Raw genomic sequence first — 17,642 nt, 5'->3', positions numbered from 1 at the left:
CCGAACGGTCACGTGCAGAACGTCTCGTAATCATCGGTTCTGCAGCGAAAGGCGTGCCTGACCGAGTGCAGGGCTAATATGCGACCTCACTGAAGGCAATGTGTCTTACAAGTCATTGAGTCGGTTGTGGCAGCTCTGAGCCTGCTTATTTCTACGATGCGACCGTACGAAAGACCATTCCACAAGGGCGGGCAGTCATGCGGTGGAGCCGGCAAAGATTCGATCCGATCTCGCAGCCGAGGATCAGCAGCCAAGCCTACGTATTCAATTGAGACCTATACAACGACAAATATGGTATATTGAAGCGGACAGCAGAAGAAGAGATATCAACAAATAACGGTAATCACCACCAGTTCAAGCATGACAGCCTGGGTTATATACGATCTGGATATCGACAGCCTCGATGTACAGTATATAACGAGAAGACGAGGCGAAAGTGCATATGTACCCTACCCAGATCCTGGGTCTCAAAACGCGTCACATCTAACCAGAGTAGTCAATGACAGCAGCCAGACGCAGAGGACCCGCACTGACCGAGCCACCGATGCCACCGACCGAACTCTCGGAGGGGGTGTAGGCGTTCTCGACGGTGTCACCGCCCGAGGTGATGTACGAGCAGCCGGTGCTGGTGCCGTGGCGACAGAGCTTCATGCCCTGGATGGTCTGGGAAGCCTCCTCGGCGACAATGGCGCTGACATCCCAGCCGGACCAGCTGCTGTTCTCCTCGTCGCCGAAGTCGAACTCGCCCCAGGTGCACGAGTACTCGCCGTAGTCGTTGGTGGGCAGGCTGGAGCCCTCGGCCGCACCCCAGCCGCCCTGGGAGTTCTCGTCGAAGGCCACATAGCGAGTCTCGCCGGAGGCAAGGGTGAAGTTCAGGGCGGAGTGGCCGAAGAAGCCGTCGTCGGCTCCGTCGGGGCCGATCTTGTTCCAGATGCTCACGAACCAGTCCTCGCTGTTCTGGCCGGTGAACTGCACCACGTACTTGTACTGCCACGCCTCGCTGGCGCTGACCTCAATGATGTTGCTGCCCCAGGGGTTGCCGACGTTGCCGACGTAGGTGTCGCCGCTGCTGCTGGTGGTGTTGGTGCGCGCCCCGAAGCCGCTGGTCGAGTAGACACCGTTGGTCGGGTAGGTGTACCACGCGGAGCTGACACCGGCGGCGCTGCTGCTGCTGGCGGCAGCACTGGTGGTCGTGGTGGTGTGTGCCTGGGCCTTGGTGCTGCTGCTGCTGGCGCTGGAGGTGGTGGTGGCCTCAGAGCCGCCGATGGAGAGGCCGAGGCTCAGGCTGGCGCTGATGGCGAGATCTTCATCGAGGTCGAGTTCGACGAAGGCGGCTGCCTCGGTGGCAGAGGTGGTGGCAGCGGCGTCGGACGTGGTGGTGGCAGCGGCGTCGGACGTGGTAGTGGCTGCATCCTCATGGGTAGTGACAGTAGGGGCGACACCCGTAATGGTGCTGGTCATGGTGATCGTGTGGTAGTTCACCACAGTCTCCACGACCACTTCCCGGGCAGCCAGGTGTGCCTCCGGGGCACGTTCGGCGTGGCCGTGGGAATGCTGCCGGCGCTGGTGGCCGTGCGAACGAGCCAGGGCCGACTCGGCGATGGCGCCGTAAAGAAGGAGTGACTTCCACTGCATGGTGGGGTTCGATCGACTAGTCAAAGATTGGATCGGTGGGATCAATGGGGGTCGATTTTGGGTCGAATGACTGAAGGAGGGTGTTGGATAGACGCTGTGCACACGACGGCTATGAACCTGGCTGTCTACAACCAGGAAGGCACAATCAAAGGAACGACTGGATAGATGCTGGGAGGGAAAAGAAGAACAGAACCAGCAGCATGGCCCACCCCCAGTTTATAGATGAATAGATTAATTCGCCCCAGTTCACACGGGCGTCAAAACGGATAACCAGCCGACGCTGGACGACGCAAGACCGCGCCGAGTGGGGAAGCGACAAGACTCAAGAATCGTCAGCATCGGGACCCAATCAGTCGTCGACTCCAGAGGGCAGACTCTTGTGCGTCGCAGGCGTGAGGCCGGTTGTCGAATGGCGCGATCCAGAACCAGCTGGCGACTAAGGAGTGGGTGGTGGTGCTGTCGAATCGATAGTCCCGTTTAGGGCAGTGAAACGGAGGGCCGCCAGGCTGTCTCCCTCTCCCCCAGTTCCCTCCGAGGGCCGCACAGATTTTATCATCCATCAGTTCTGTTGGCTGGCATTCCTGCAGCCAGTGTTTTGGTTGTCACTGGGGACTCCACCTGCACTGCTAAACTGCCCCTTCGCTTGACATTCAGGTACACAGGGCTTGGCCATTGGCATGCCATGCATCCCTACGTAAGCCCCGGCCCCCCTTGCGTCGTCAACCAGGCCCTCCTACTGGTCTGACAAGAGGCACGGACATTTTTCACACCATGTGTTTTCCGAGTGGCTGGCCCCGAGGAGGGCTAAGGAGTGGTGACGGACCAGCCAGGGCTGGTTGCCTCGGGCGAATGGTGACATTCCTGAATGATTCTGGGTCTAGACGGGGGTGAGGGCCGCGAGGGCAAAGGGCCAAGCGCAGGCTTCGGTGCGGGTCAATCCCGAGCAGTTGCTCGCAGAAGTTTCGAGTGCGTGCAAGTCTTCGTCTTCTAAAAAAAGCAAGCTGATTTGTTGCTTGAATTGACAAGTTGGAGGTCCACCAGGCGAACACATAAAATTTCTTGTTGATGGGGGCTAAGCCTTGTTAGCGTGAACTAGTCGCCGGGCAACTCCTTTCTCTTCCGTTCGAGATCGATCCCACACCACGTGTAGGATCGACCATAGTGATTCACCTAATGGTCAAACACTCATGGTAGGAATCAGCATTGCCAGATTTATCATTACTGTTCTACAGGTCATCTGTACTCTTCACTTCCTCGGTTTGCGACCTGTCAACACCATGACCTCTCTGTTTTTTTCCCCCTCCGCCACTTTAGGGCAAAACAACCAACAAGTGGGGCGGGAGTTACGTATACGCCAGAACTAGTGCTGGGCCAAGGTTCACGATGACGAATCCAAGGTTCCTATTATTACCTTATTCTTTGCCGCTGGTTGTACCCGGCGGTTGATGTACAGCTTGTCAGGTACCTGGTAACTAAGCACAAGAGTGCATGTAAGGTAGGTACTGTGTACACTGTACTAGGCACAGTCTGGACGACATGTCAAAGTCTCACGTGACTTTACACAGCAAAAGAAAAGAAGAACTAACATGATCGCAGCAGAACACACAACCTTTGGGGCAAGATCCTCACAATAATGTAATCTCTCCTACAGATACACTTTCCCGCATCGCCAGTCCATATCCCCCTCGGGCCAGAGACTAACGATTCCCTGGCGGTTCCAATACGCGTCCTGATTCTCATCGCTCCACAGCGTGCGCAGATTTTCTAGCTGTTGCTGGAGACCAGCCTCCCCTTCTGGCTCGGACTGATCGAGCCGGCGGAACGTCTCCCGATGGATCGCTCTATATCGCTCCTTTCCCTCATCCCGAATTTCCGTTGCAATAAAGCGGATGGTCTGTAAGTCGACAAAGGTGTGTTTCGCAAAAGCCCTGGCTCCATGAAGCCGCGCCAGAGATTCTCGGTAGATGAAAAAGACCTCGCGCACCAGGAAAAGATCTTTCAAAATCATGGCGTCACAAGAATCTCGGCGAGTGGACAGTAACGCCGAGTTCTAGGCTTGATATAGCGCGAGCATAAGGCGACGACTGGCTTGGGGACGGTTGTGAAGTCCATAACCTCTCTGTCCCAGGATCGTATTGATTCTACGCTCGACTTCAGCTCGAGTTAACTGTTCGATCAATAGGTGTATGAGGTGCGCGACGACTTCCGTAAAGTCGCGAACTAATTCCAACACAGGACCAAATGACCCGGAAGCTCTAAACACTGAATATATGTATCAATCAGCATATTGTCACAGTAGGCACATGTCTCACGAGCCGGGTCAACTCCTCCTTGACAGCCCCAAGTAGAGTGGCTTACGTTGCACGAGTCGCTGCTGAAGCCGCAGGTACTTCGACTCAAAGTTCCTGCAGTCGTATTTCTTCAACAGGAATCAACCGCGCGTTATCTCTCACGTCCAGGAGATCCTTCATGCTGTGATGATCTCCCCAATCGGTTTCACTTGGGGTCCCCCGTTGGGTCTTCCAAAGATCTATCGGAGCAGCGATGGATCCCAGAATTCTCGGGTCGGCCTCTTCGAAAATAGATGTGCGGTAGTTCGCCCAGATAAGGCGCATGCGTCTGGACTTCCAGCTAAGTCATTCCATGTCTTCGAAACTGGGCAAAGAGCCCATAATCCTGACGATGAGCTCGGTGGGGAGGTTTTGCAAGGAACCTCCGTCTCCCTCGACTCGGAAACGTTTAAGCGGGGAGTCTGGCGTCTCACTAGGCTCGCCAGACAACCGGTGCTTAGGGTGTTCCATAATGGCCCAAGGTTGACGCAGCTCGGTCAGTCTCTAGGGATATGCGGATTTGAACGGTTGGACAAGGAGATTGGATCACGTACCAGCAATGAAGGGTCTGCCCCTGAATGGTGAGAGTGATGATGATGGGGGTGAGAACAGTGGTGGTGACGGTAGGAAGAAAAAAGGATGAAAGAGGTCATGCAAAAACAAGTGAAGAGGCTTTATGTTCTCACGGGGTGAACTACAGTTTTTTTCAATACTGACACGGAACATTTCGATGTTGCCGCTACTCTTCTGCCTGTGCGTGCCAATCGAGAAGGCGACTCCATGATCTAACAGGGAGGGAGTATAAGTCATCCTACAGCATTCACAGCATCTCAAGTGAATATTTTAATCTTAATAATTGCCTTATCACTGGGAACAACATCAGTTGGCCGTCGGAGACTTGTTGGTGCTGAGATTGAGGCTATCCAGGGTATATAAGATGATATCCACGGGTGAAGGCGGTCAGGCAGCCCAGCCAGCGAGGCCTCGGGGTCTCCGTCAGTGGTTCATATGGTCCTCGACATGACTAGGTAGGTACATAGTACGTCACAGATTGAGACAGTCAGGTTGACTGGCCTGCATGGTCTCATGATATCATTGTCGTAGAGTCTACTCAGATTGAGACATCTTAGCTATCCTCCCACAACCACAGATCTGTCTGCAGCCCCTCCCGCTCCGCATCCATCACCAAGTTATTGGCATTCAATTGATCCGTCACAGAGAGCATGTAATCCAACGACAACCCAAGACCCCGCCAGTCTAGCGATAGCTCATCCTCCGGATCGGGAGGCACATCGGAGGGCGGGATCGTCGGGATACTATCCACCCCACACGTAGTAGTGCCAGAAATCTGTGCAAGGTGTTCGAGCGGTCGTTGTTGGCTTTCCGGAGTGGCCAGCTGGCCATGTGCTGACTCTGCATTGACTGAGGGGGTGCTGTGCCGGCGGCTCAAGGGCTGGACGAGTTCCTCGAGGAGCTCGATCTCGGACTTGCGCAGTTGGGCGACACGGTTACCCCGTCCGATCATCTCATTCAGCAAGCCGAAGCCTGTTTCACGGTAGGTTGGGTCGATCGCTGCGTCGGGTAGGATGGCGGCGATGAGGGAGAGGACGAAGAAGGAGGAGAAGAGGTTCTCGAGATCGAAGGGGAGGAATGTTTCTGTGGGGAAGGGGGCATGGTCAGCATCCGCGGTTCTGAGTGAGGGCTAAGCAGGGGATGCGGACCGAGCAGATTCTGGTCTCGCAGAGCAGATAGGATTTTTAGAGACTTTATGGCGGAGTCGATACATGCTTGGAGGAGGGTTTGTACAGGTGACGACAATGTGCGAAACTCGGCGCCTTCTTCGTAGCAACTGAGGCGTTCCCATAAAAGGCTTAAGACAAGAGGTCTTGTGGTGACGATGATGCACTGGTAACTGTGAGCTTAGGTAGCCACATAGATAGTGGAGGGGAGACATACTGAATGGCATGATAGGGTCAGGCGTGTGGTGACACCCGAGAGGGCGTCGACTGAATTCGCAAACCGGTTGGAGAACACTTCATCGAGCTCGCGCGACAGATCGGACATTTCTTGCAAGACAGAGCGAACCTTGCGCAGAAAGAGCCCGCCTAGCGTGCCGTCGGGACTGTAAACCGCTATCACAATGGTTGGTTAGCCACCCAGTCCAGGTATTCGGATAACGCATACGCTCACTGTTCAGTACACGAGCAGCAACCTGGGAGATCCGGACATGCAGACTCAAGACTGCCTCATTCTGCGAGCATGTTCGAGGGTCCCAGAGAACGGCATTGACGTCATCGTCATTGACCGAGTAAGGCGACCCCATGAACGATGAGAATTTGCGGTCCAGAATATATACCGTCCACCAGATGTTGCTCCAGCGCGTGACGAGTTTCTGCCCTAGTTGCTCCACAGGCTGAGCACGATGGAGCCCCTCAACTAGCGCCATCCGCATGGAATGTCCCATCTATTTCAATCAGCAGCAGTCCAACTGATGTCGGAGTGGATCCCCCACATAACAATAGGCAGTATCTCTCATATCCACGGAGTAGAAGTACACCGCAATGAGCGCCAGAGTCTCAATTGCCAGCGTTGGGTCCTGCCAGAGCCCCGTGATGTCCGGCAGCAGCGACATGGCTCTGGAAAAGTATTTGGTCCACGACGCCGTATTGGAAGCCGTGCGCACTGGAGCCAAGAAAGCCTCCCCAAAGGCCAGGATCACGAGAAACTGCACGTACCAGAGACGCGATTCCTGCACCTTCTCTGCGGCGTTTTTGTAAAACTCATTGAGATGGCGGAGAAATGAGTCCTCATCGAAGAGTCGATACATATTGCCAAAGTGGAATTGTACCGTGCTCACCATGTAAAGCGCGTGCTCCAACGACGGCAGGCCACTGGTGTCCGGGACCTCCTCGGAGCTCGCATGTCGCCAGTGTATTTGGTACGCATCGCCATCCACCGCCAACGGAATCGGTCGCTGGCTGTCGGGGTTTATTCGGGCTTGGACGATGTTGAGAATTCGTCGACTGAAGGACCATGTTGAGGTAGGGCCAAGGAATACTGTCTGAAATCAGTCGTGTTAACTGTTGTTGCTGCAGGCACCACGTACGCCACTTTCGGTGTTGTCGACCGGTATGCTTGACATATGTTGAAGGCGAGACTAAAGGATTAGATGCGAATCGGTCGTCGTGGGAGTCGGCATCGGTCGCAATTGGTGTTGTTACTTCGGGGTTGGTTTCTGCTTGTACGTCTCGATGTTAGACCCGTTTTTTTTTTTTTCTCACTGAGCCCCAAGCAGCCACATACTATCGACAAACTCTGGGGGAATGTCTTCCCTCAAGGTACGGTGTCGCTTGCTGGTCGGAGAGGGGGGTAATCCCTCGAGTTCCTCAACTCTGCGTTTTAAGGAGAGAAAGAGTCTGTGCGGGAGAAAGCACAGTCAGCGGAAGCAAAAGATGGATTGGTAGCGGGGGGGTCTGAGTTGAGAAATACTCTTCTGAGACAACAATCTTCCGATCTTCCTCAAAGACACAATTCTGACGACGTTGACGACATTTGTCGCAAGGATGTGTCCCAGAGCACTTGACCTTCCTGGACCGACATCGTTGACAGCTGGACTGATCGTCAGTAACGGGGTTTGGGAGGATTGTAGGGCTTGCTCGTTTGCCTGTTTGGCCTGTTTGCTTGCTTGGGAGGTCACGAGGACATACGCATTGCTGGTCCGTTTCGGACGCTGGGATTGGTTCATGCTATAGGATTCGGCGGAGGAGGAGGAGGAGGAGGAGGAGGAGGGATCTATCATAATCTTCCAGCTTATCACCACTCTTGGACAGTGCAGTGGGAGAGAAGAAGAAACAAAAGAGCCATCGCCAGCAGTCATCAAGAGGCAAAAATGCACGGGGTGACAGGTTATCGCGGAGAAATCCCGATTTTAGTCAGTTTACCCCGCATGTTATCAGCTTATCAGCCAACAAGGATTGTTTCCAATTTCCCTCTAAGCCTCTAAGATAAGCCGATCTTTCTTGGCATGAAGTTGACTTTCGAATCATTGTGCTACAATACTGGTACACTAGTTATAGTACTGAACTATTATTATTATCCTGCTCTACCAGGCTAGCTCCGGTCGGCTCATGCAACTCGCTTCCAGCTGCGAGCAAAACCGTTCCTCCTCTGCCAATCGATCCGTTTTCATGTCGCCGGTCATGGGGGGAAGCGCGGGCCAGATCTCTCGCCCACCTTGGGCCTCCTCTTTCTGACGATGTTCCATCACCATCTCCTTGAGACTCTGTTGGAAGTAGATCGGGCCCTGAGACTCTGTCAGCTGTATATCAATAAATATGTAACAGCTGCTGGCTAGATACCTTTTCCTTGTTCGGGTGCAGCTCGCCGTTGATGAACACCCCGGTAATTAGATTCGTCTGCACCCCAACACAGAGCTCTTTGTCCTCCTCCAGAACCTGCCGGTAAAATGCATTGATGTTGTCAAACTCTTCATCGGTCGCGTCTCGATGTCGATACACTTCGTTCTCGATCTTGCTCGAGGTCGCGCTCAAGGGAATCATCCGCTGAATGTAGAAGAATTTGTCGCTGGAGCCCATCGTCAATATCTTCCCGACTTCAGGACACAAAAGCCAGCAGCAATTTACGTCACCGTCACCGAGCTCGTCGGAAAAAAGTACGTAATAGCCCTGCGAAACTGCGCATCGCTATTCTCCTTGTTGAAGATATGATGCTCCATGTAAGCGGCGGTGGGCTCCACCCGATATCGCGGCAGGTCCGAAACCCCACTGATAAGTGGGTGCGAGGTCGCACAGTGATAACACTCGTTGTAGTTCTCGATTAGCAACTTCCAGTTCGCCTCCAGCTCCATCTCCCAGTAGTGGTCGAAGGTGTATTCCCCCCCAAAGTCGAAGTCTTGCATGCGTGGCTGCTCGTCGATGCTCTGAAAGTCAGCCTGCCATTGCACCTCGAGGGTCTCGCCCGCCTGCAGGTTGACCCACACAAACCCGGCGCGGTCGACGTGCACGTGGATGGGCAGCAGTCCGTTTTGACTCTTGTCGAAGTCCGGGACCGTCTCGAAGCGGGGCGCTTTGGACAGGTTGCCCTTCAGCCCGTAGGACCACCCGTGGTACTTGCAGCTGAGGATCGAGGCGGTCCCGGAGCGAGCCTGCACGATGGGGTATGCGCGGTGGCGACAGACGTTGTGGAAGCCATTGATCTTGCCATCGCGATCCTTGGTGAGAAAGAAGGAGAAATCGGCGACGGTGAAACTGAGGAAGTCCCCGGGTTTGGTGAATCGGCTGAAATGGGTGAGTAGCATCCAGCGTTTGGAGAAGATGGCGCGTCGTTCTAGCTGGTACATGGCATCGGAGCGGTACCACGAGGCTGGGAGGCCCCGCGGCGCAGACTCCTTGGCTGGTCCATCGGCAGACCGTCCGAACAGTCGCCACATATTGCTGGATTCACGATTTCGATCGCGCTCATGATGAATGGCTGCTCTGAGACAATATATATCCATTCAAATGCCTCAAAGGTGGGGGAGCACGATTGGCTCAAAGATGGGGGCGTGCTACTTCCCCGCGAGGGACTTCGTTGATAAGGCTAGGCATTTATTTCCATTTGCCCTACATTGACGTATTACGATGGTTGGTGGTTCAGGGACACTATATCATAGCCGCGTCGCACATATGACTAGTTCGCAGCCTTTCAAAAGTCCCACCGCAGATTAACTCAACTCGAGATACATAAGCTGGCCGTGGTATTCTTGGGAATGTACAGTCTATGAAAGGTTGACCCGGTCAGTACTATGAAAGATGGATGAATCACGGGCAGGCTATGATTGCATCGCGGATGCAGTCCAATCATTCTAGCCTTTTCTGACGCGTATCGGGAGCATAACACCACTAAGCACAAACAAAATGAGGGAATTGTCTCTTGCGAATATGTCCTTGACATGAGAGGAAGGATATGGGATGAACATCTCAGACATCTTACGAAAGCACTTCTGTTTTGGTGTCAAGAATGCCAAGACGAACGTTTGTATGCTAGTATTGACTATGCAGAAAAAAAGCATGCTTTACTATGCCCTACGCTAAGGCGGGCAGTGATATGCCCAAGATATCCAGAAAATATTGTATGATGCCATGCGCGGGTCGCTATATCCGTCGTGGCGGTGCCGCCACCCAATATCCAGAGGTTATTAGGACCTTTTAGACCTGCAAACCGATACTCAGTGCGGTACTATGCTGTACAACCTAGATATCTTTTAACCCTGAAACCCTAATGCAAGCATTATTGCGCTAAGCAGTTGTCATGAACCCATTAATTACCACTCGGAATTCTGCCACAATGCAAAGACCAGTGAGGATCGTTAACCCAGGCTAGACCAAGGCTCTTCCGCAAAGCAAGCACCACCAAGTCAAGAAGTGATGATACTAGAGTCGGCATCCTCGCGGTGGGGGAGAGAGGTTTTATAATTGGCAATAATATTCAAAAGGAAAAAAAACATACAACAGAAGGGATTCGCTGGTGGTCACCCACCCAACTACTAACCTCCCGGCGTGTGGCTTGAGTACGGCTGAGCGGACGGGAAGCCCTATTTTCCACACCCTGTGGTCGTATGTGCTTGTATGTGACTAGATTTGAAACATGTTCTGGGTTAAGTCAAATAATCGCATTTGATCAGAGACGCGTGCCCACTCCAGCCGATATTTGTGAGTGCTCTCTCAGTTGCTCAGCTCTTTCTGACGTGATTTGGAAAGCCTCAGGGAGCTGTGTCTCTGCCCAAGCGCTCCCGCCCATCAATTTCACCAAGCCGGCTGCAGCAGTGAAGATCCGTGCCATCCCGCTAATGAATTGTGAGAATTGCTGTTAGCATTGTCCAATACCGAGATGGGACGCATGAACTTACTGGCCGTTATGTCCAGCACAAACCCATTGACCCCGAAGACCCGGTAGCTCGCCGACAAATGGCAGTCCATCTGCACTCTACTCCAGATTAGCTCACATTCCTAGAGACATCATCTAAAGCACTTGCTTAGTCTTACCATGCCCATGATACCACTCCACGCCTGGGTATAAGCCTCTGCTTCTTGTAATGCCTCATCCGACCAGCCTTTCACTTCGCCTATTGCGAAAGCCTGGACAGCCTTGCTGATGGAGTCATATCCAGTCATTCCATCATCAGTGCATCGATCGGGATTTTCCGCAAGCCATCTCATGAACTCTTCTTGACCTGGGTTGCTGCCGCCGAACAGGACGGCGCCGTCTCCGTTCAGGCGAGGATTGATGCTAATAAGGTCGTTACGACCAAGAAGTATACCATATGAGCTCCTGAAGCCCGCAAAGTTTTCTGGCGCCTTGGGAAGCGTGACCCGGTTGCACATCTGCGGGCGTGGGGTGATCAAGCCGCGCAGAGACGGCTCGAGTGCGGAGCTGTAGGCATTGGATGCATGAACGACTTCGGAGCACTCGATGTCGCCACGGTCGGTCTTGACAACCCAGGGGCCCGACTTCTTCTCGGAAGGGACGACGACAATAGCCCTGGTGGTGGTTTGTAGATTCACACCTCGCTTGAGGTTCTCTCGCATAATATGCGCCGCAAGCTTCCACGGATGCAACGTGGAAGCGGCCCATGCGTAACATGCTCTAGCATTTTCGATTTGGGATATCTCAGTTCCGGTTAGTGGCATTTCAGCAACCAGTGGTGAAGCCGGTACAAACCTCAGCTGCTTCTTTGGGATCATGGGTCACTTGAATGTGATCAGTCTTGCCACCTGCCGCTCTGTAGCGTTCGAAAGTGGTATGGGCCTTATGCGCTGCCTCGGGGGTGATGGGAACGTCCAATGTGTTTCCGGTCCAGTGTTCGCAGTCGACATTGTTCTCTGTTATATATCGTACTACTTCCGACCATGTCTGCTGTTCGTTTTCTAGGATCTACAGAACGTTTCTCAATTACCACCTGTGAAGATAAAAAAGAGGCCGTGTTCTCTACCTTCAGAGCCTGCTCCGTGCCAAAGGCTCGCTCATACTCCAGAAATCCTCGCCACTGATCCGGTTTGCAGTGGCCAGCGTTTCGACCTGTAGCCCCGGAGCAGAATTGTCGCGCCTCAATCACCAGCACTTTCTTGGTCGGCCACGTCTCGATAATGTGCTTGACTGTTACCGTCCCGGACATCTGAATACAGCTTTAGTCTCCACTTCAAAGTAATCTTCTGCAGAGTCTGCGTCTACTCACCCCGGATCCGATGATCACAACGTCAGCAGACTGCGGCAACTCTGGCGTGGTTCGATGATTCAAAAGTGGATCATCCTTGACTGACTGAAGCCAGTGGGAAATTGAGTAGTCGGCCTGCTTCGGGAAGCCGAAGTTCATGAAGACATCCTGTCCCATTTTGGCGGTTATCGTGAGCCTATTTTTGGATGAAAATGGGGCAGGGCAGGATGAGAAGCCGCATATATATGTGGACCAGACCGAAGTGGCAGCGGGAGAGGGGGAGCAACGGGCGGGGTCCGATAACGGAAAGGACCAGTCAATCACAAAGCACAATTCCAGCCAGCCCTTACTATTACATATCTCTCATCCCCTCATCACCCCAACTCTCGGGGACATTCCGCCATCCCACAGAGTCGCGATCAGAACCCATGCCTTGGTCTTTGTTCATGGAGTAGCACGCGACTAGAGGACTTCTCAATTCAAGCTAATCAAATTGTGATATATACACCCTCGGCGTCGATACCGAGCCAACAGAGAAGGATCTGCATAAAGGACATGCTTGCGTCAAATTGAAAGTCCCAAGCTTCCACCCATATACACCAAGTTGATGTTGCCGCCCTACCATGTCCCTTATCGAGGAGGTTCTGCAATACGATTTCAAGTCTCAAGTCCTCAGAAATCCCACTGGGCCAACCAATTCGCCATCTGATCCGCTGAAACTGGTCCAAGGCTTGCCATGGTGCTACTTGCGCCCGTTGTCCGCTCGACATTGATATCAGCCGACAAAACATGTGCATTGTCAGCCAGGGTACGGAAGAACGCAAGAAGCTTCAGCGCTGGCTTCTCATCCACTTCCGCGTCGGTTGGATCCTGGATCGCCTCGAGCGCGTCCACCCATTCCACGAGAGGGACCGGGCGAACAGGATACCTATCTTGGATCGCGGGGATCAAGGAGCTCCAGCTAGTCCTCGAGGGGTTAACCAGATGGTACACGGCGTTGCGTTCTTGCAGTAGTGATGAGCTTCGGCCGAGAAGGATTTCGTTGACGATTTTGGCCAATGTGTCCTGTTTCAGATCATGCGTTAGAACTAACGGGAAGATAAATGATGACCTCTACCGACAAAGCACGGTAAGGATAGTTTGTACTGCCAATGGGAATTTGCCTACCACTGAAACCCAATCGATGGGATAGGCGCCAAGATCGGAGGGCACCATCCCAATCGCTTTAGACGTCTTGATCAACGTCGGAATCCACTCGTGCGGATTCCATACTCCCTGGCGAGTGTCCGGCCCAGCAATCTGCCCAACTCGAAGGATGCTCGTCGGCACACCGGCCTTCTCCGAGGCCTCGACACAAATCCTCTCGCCGATGTACTTCGACTCCCCGTACCCCTGCTCGAGGGCCGAGTCCGCGCTCTCCATGGGGATTTCGGGCACGGACATGACTGTATCAGTAGGCTGCCATGCGCCGATCGTGCTAACAGAGGAAACAAATGCGAGGTGCGCCCGGTAGCGACTCTCTAGGCTGAGATTCACGAACTCCCGCACACCTTTGAGATGGGGGTCCTCGAAGGAGGAAACTGGGTGGTTGAAGTTGACCTTCCAAGCGTTGTGGATGATCAAGGTGACAGTCCCAAGAAGCTCGTTGTATTTCTTTGAACCGATGCCAAAGTGGGCTTTTCCGAATTCGACGTGCAGGAATTCGACTTTTTCAGGGTCATCTAGAGGTGATACTGAAAGTCCCTTGTCTTCGAATCCTTCCCTCTGGCGCGCTTGGGCCTCGGCGCTGCGATTGAAACAGTAGACCTTGGCCACTTGGGGATTGTGAATCAAGTCATTGAGTATGTAGGTACCCAGAGATCCGGTAGACCCGGTGAGAATGACTGTGGCTCGCGCGGGCAATTGAGGAAGGCTATACGACGCCGGAGCTCGGAAGTCACTCGTATACTTGGAGATCAGTTGCGAGATCTTCTCCGAGCGTGATATTCCGGCAGTACTGGCCGATGAACCATCGAGAACTCCCAGCAGAAGTTCAGTCAGCCCGTCTACAGTGGGATGGGCATAAATGTTCTGGACCGTCAACCGTTCAATGTCACACTCGGGGTTGTAGGAAGAAACCGAGCTCCTCAAGATTCGGTTCAGCTGGATTGCCTGAAAAGAATCAAGGCCCATGCTGTAGAGATCATCACTGGCTCCGACCTCTTTCTTCCCAGTGAGAGCAGTGATGATCCCTTGGAGATAACCCCGGATGCCGTCAGCAGTGAGTGTTGCCGGCAGCTCCACTGCGGTTTGGCTGTCCTGAGCGGAATAAATCTCCTCAATCTCCGCTGCATAGTCCCGGTTTACAGCATGTCGTTGCGTGGTGCCCTTGGCGGTGAGTTTGAAAGGCTTCCCAGGTGACGATAAACGAATCATACTCTTCACAATCCGGCCATACTGAGGGACCGTCTCATTGGCTGTCTGCACGAGGGGCCAGATGTTTTCAATGAACTCCTGTTTATCGACGCGCTTGGAGTCGGGGTGGACCACTGGTTCAACCAACAGACACGTCTCAAACCGTCCTTGGCCGACCAGCAAAGCCCGATGGACAGAGGGATGGCCTTCGACTATCTTCTCCAAGGAGACCGGGTTGAGCTTCTCGCCGTTACTGAGCACAATCACGTCATCCAAGCGGCCATGATATCTCCACAGCTTCGGCTCGGAGGGATGGCGGGTGAACAGATCTTTGGATCGATATTCTTGCAGCTCAGGAAAAGTATGGAAGATTCCGTGGATAGCTAGCGAATTCTCCACGCGTGGTAGGACCAACTCGAACAGATCATCACCAATCGGTTGCATGTCCACATGATAAGCAGGATTCCACTCAAAATAGCCCCAGTTCCCTTCACCTTCCGGCACCAAGGAGCTGATAATTCCCATCTCACTGGACCCGATTGGCGATCGTAATTGGGTGTAACGACTGAGCTTCTTGCCGACTTCTGGTGCCAGAGGAGCCCCACCATAGCAAACGAACTTCATCGCACGGAGACAATTGAGGCCCTCCTCAGAATGACTCATGTCCTCGAGGATTGAAGGTGGCAGGATGGTGGCAGTGGGTTTCGTGTGACTGATAAGATCGATCAAGAACCCCACAGACAGTAACCTTTCCGGGCTGGCGACGAAAGGGATATTGTGAAAGATGGACTCGAAGAAGGAAACCAGGCCCATCAGATGGAAGTAGGGCGTCGCAGAAAGGACCAGGGCTTTTGGGTAGGGATCGTCCGAGGCAAGGTCGTTGAAGAAAGCAGGAGACCGGCCTTGCGGACGAGGCATGAATGCGCCGTTGTCAACGGTCCCCAGGAAACCGTGGGTAAGGGAAACAGGTTTCGGCATGCCTATCGTGGGGATTAGTCGATTGGATAACCATAGATTGTTGTCTAAGTTGGCTCAGTCGCTCTCCACATACCAGTCGTGCCAGAGCTATGAATCATGAATGCTATCTTGTCGACCATCTCGTCGTACGTCTTGGAGAATTCGAATCGCTTGTTGCCGCCGGACGGTTTACTGAAGATATGGGTCACGGATGGCACCTCTAGGAGCAGCAGCTTCCAAGTCAGTGACTGTAGCCTGGAAGCGATCTGAGACTTTTCAGAGCTGAAAAGCAGATGAGTACACCGGGTTTCCTTGAAGACATGGTCATAGGCTTCATCAGAGAGACGAGTGGAGGGAAGAAATATCTGGACGGACATTAGCCATACTTTATGAGGTCTGGAGATACCACACAAACAGCGATGAGAACGAACCGTGTAGCCTGTCTTATGGCATGCAAGCATGACTATTATGTAGCGGATATCGTTGTTCCCCAAGTAAGCGATTCTTTGTCCCTCTTCTGGCTCGCCCAGAGTGTCTTTGATCCACCACGACAGAGCATCGACCGCACGAGATAGATCCTGAAAGGTGATTTCACGGAAGCCCTCCTCAACTTCAATGCCATTGGGAATCAGGCCAAACCGACTGGTGGGAGCTTCTTCTGCCACCTTATCGACTTGGGCCACGAGAAGCCTTTGGAGGGCTCTAAACGTCCCAGGTGCTGGCTCGATAAAGCTGACCATGATCGCTGAATGAAATTGGTAGTTAGATCGTCGCTTCGGTTCAAGTTAAATGCTGGGATGAATGAAATTGAAGTTGCAGGTTAGAGCATCTTCAAGCTCTTTATGTTCCTGTTTTATATTTTTCCGCTTTAAACAGCTCCAGTTGTGAACGGGCTGAATTAGGCCTTGCCCGATGATCCAGGCCAAACTTACGAATGCATCCCTGTGAGTTGTGATGATCATTCGTGCTAGGGCTATCAGTATTTCTCGCATTGTATTCAGATGTGCTGCGGACCCCGGATGATTCGGCTGTTTTATGCACTGGGATGGATGCACATTGTATAGATATGTGGATAGAGGCGGCTGCTTCCCGCATTAGTGGGCCCTACACATCCTGTATGCAAACATGAATTCGCATAATCCGTGAACATTGTTTGCACCGGACTGGAAAATGCAAGGGCGATCCTTCATTGCTTGCTCAAAATCAAGAGCTAGGGCACAATAGAACATAACTTAATTCCTGTCTTATGAGGGATAAGCATTGTGCAAGTGCCCATACCCTGTAAGAGTACCACAGAACTTAGAAGAAGTCCCAACAAATCAACAACGCCTCAGCCTGTCGCCAAGCTGGCTATCAACGCCACAGCATAGATTTGGGTTCTCACTTGATTTTCCCACTTTGTATCCTTGCCGCGATTAAGAGCCGTTACATGCCGAGTCACTCCTGATCACTTTGGACAGGGGAAACCCCTTCACTCTGCCCAAAACTGAGCAAAAGAACATTTGCTCCAAACATCAATCAGTGGTAGGTGTGTTCACAATGATGGATCCTTGAGATCAAACTGCTAATGGTAGTGAGACTCACGCTATCGACACTAGCTAAGAAGATAGTGGTGGAGGTGGTGAAGGTGGCTCAGCCGACGGGACCCCTGGCCTCCGGGCCTTCGTCCCAGGATTTCTCTTTCTGTTATCTGAGTTGAAGATTCGAAACCTCAGATGGCACAGAAGATGTGGATGACACGATATCAAAGGACTTGATGGGATCAGCGAGGTATGTCAAAGAAGGCTTTCCACCTCACAACATGCATGCCCTTGCCAATCAGCCAACGAAATGTCTATCTCATCACCAGGATCTTCATTCAGCACAAAACGCTTCGGCATACGCTTTTGACCTGGAAAGCCGCAACTCCGCGCAAAACCTCCGGGCAGCAACACTGGCGGGGACTGGCTGATTAGAACTACTGAGCCCGAGTGAACTCATAGTCGGGCTCAGCACATGTATCCGCACTAACTACACAGTCTGTCACTCACCTGCGCTGAACACTCAGTAATCTGGGATCAACCACAAGTGCCCGGTTCATTTCTACTCAAATCCTACGTGTCAAGAGAACGAAC

General features: G+C 52.9%; 5 protein-coding genes across 5 annotated transcripts; all 5 read right to left on the bottom strand.

Moving 5' to 3' along the window:
- Positions 1-483: 483 nt before the first annotated feature.
- On the bottom strand, positions 484-1,635 carry BP01DRAFT_368134 (putative allergen Asp F4-like; the record flags this gene model as incomplete). The annotated part of the gene is made up of 1 exon (XM_025576492.1): positions 484-1,635. The coding sequence occupies one exon, from the start codon at positions 1,633-1,635 to the stop codon at positions 484-486; it is 1,152 nt and encodes a 383-aa protein (XP_025428504.1).
- A 3,456-nt stretch (positions 1,636-5,091) lies between these two features.
- Positions 5,092-7,710, bottom strand: BP01DRAFT_303080 (putative C6 transcription factor; the record flags this gene model as incomplete). Its single annotated transcript, XM_025572100.1, has 9 exons — positions 5,092-5,621; positions 5,687-5,870; positions 5,922-6,097; positions 6,156-6,429; positions 6,478-7,022; positions 7,072-7,212; positions 7,269-7,381; positions 7,455-7,574; positions 7,673-7,710. The coding sequence occupies 9 exons, from the start codon at positions 7,708-7,710 to the stop codon at positions 5,092-5,094; spliced, it is 2,121 nt and encodes a 706-aa protein (XP_025428503.1).
- Positions 7,711-8,067: 357 nt separating this feature from the next.
- BP01DRAFT_404867 (aromatic ring-hydroxylating oxygenase subunit alpha) lies at positions 8,068-9,465 on the bottom strand (the record flags this gene model as incomplete). Its single annotated transcript, XM_025578718.1, has 3 exons — positions 8,609-9,465; positions 8,324-8,549; positions 8,068-8,268 (listed from the first exon to the last, which is right to left on the bottom strand). The coding sequence occupies exons 1-3, from the start codon at positions 9,412-9,414 to the stop codon at positions 8,068-8,070; spliced, it is 1,233 nt and encodes a 410-aa protein (XP_025428502.1). The 5' UTR covers positions 9,415-9,465.
- A 1,061-nt stretch (positions 9,466-10,526) lies between these two features.
- On the bottom strand, positions 10,527-12,379 carry BP01DRAFT_394187 (NAD(P)/FAD-dependent oxidoreductase). The gene is made up of 6 exons (XM_025578302.1): positions 12,199-12,379; positions 11,956-12,138; positions 11,685-11,897; positions 11,009-11,632; positions 10,873-10,949; positions 10,527-10,809 (listed from the first exon to the last, which is right to left on the bottom strand). Exons 1-6 carry the CDS (start codon positions 12,352-12,354, stop codon positions 10,644-10,646), a joined length of 1,419 nt encoding a protein of 472 aa, XP_025428501.1. The 5' UTR covers positions 12,355-12,379; the 3' UTR covers positions 10,527-10,643.
- Positions 12,380-12,849: 470 nt separating this feature from the next.
- On the bottom strand, positions 12,850-16,268 carry BP01DRAFT_325305 (putative NRPS-like enzyme; the record flags this gene model as incomplete). Its single annotated transcript, XM_025572858.1, has 4 exons — positions 12,850-13,242; positions 13,345-15,551; positions 15,623-15,893; positions 15,960-16,268. 4 exons carry the CDS (start codon positions 16,266-16,268, stop codon positions 12,850-12,852), a joined length of 3,180 nt encoding a protein of 1,059 aa, XP_025428500.1.
- Between the last annotated feature and the right edge of the window lie 1,374 nt (positions 16,269-17,642).

The sequence above is a fragment of the Aspergillus saccharolyticus genome (assembly GCF_003184585.1).
Source record: "Aspergillus saccharolyticus JOP 1030-1 unplaced genomic scaffold BP01scaffold_34, whole genome shotgun sequence".
NCBI lineage: Eukaryota > Fungi > Ascomycota > Eurotiomycetes > Eurotiales > Aspergillaceae > Aspergillus > Aspergillus saccharolyticus.
The sequence above is the reverse complement of the archived record's forward strand: the minus strand, read 5'-3'. Positions and strand labels throughout refer to the sequence as shown.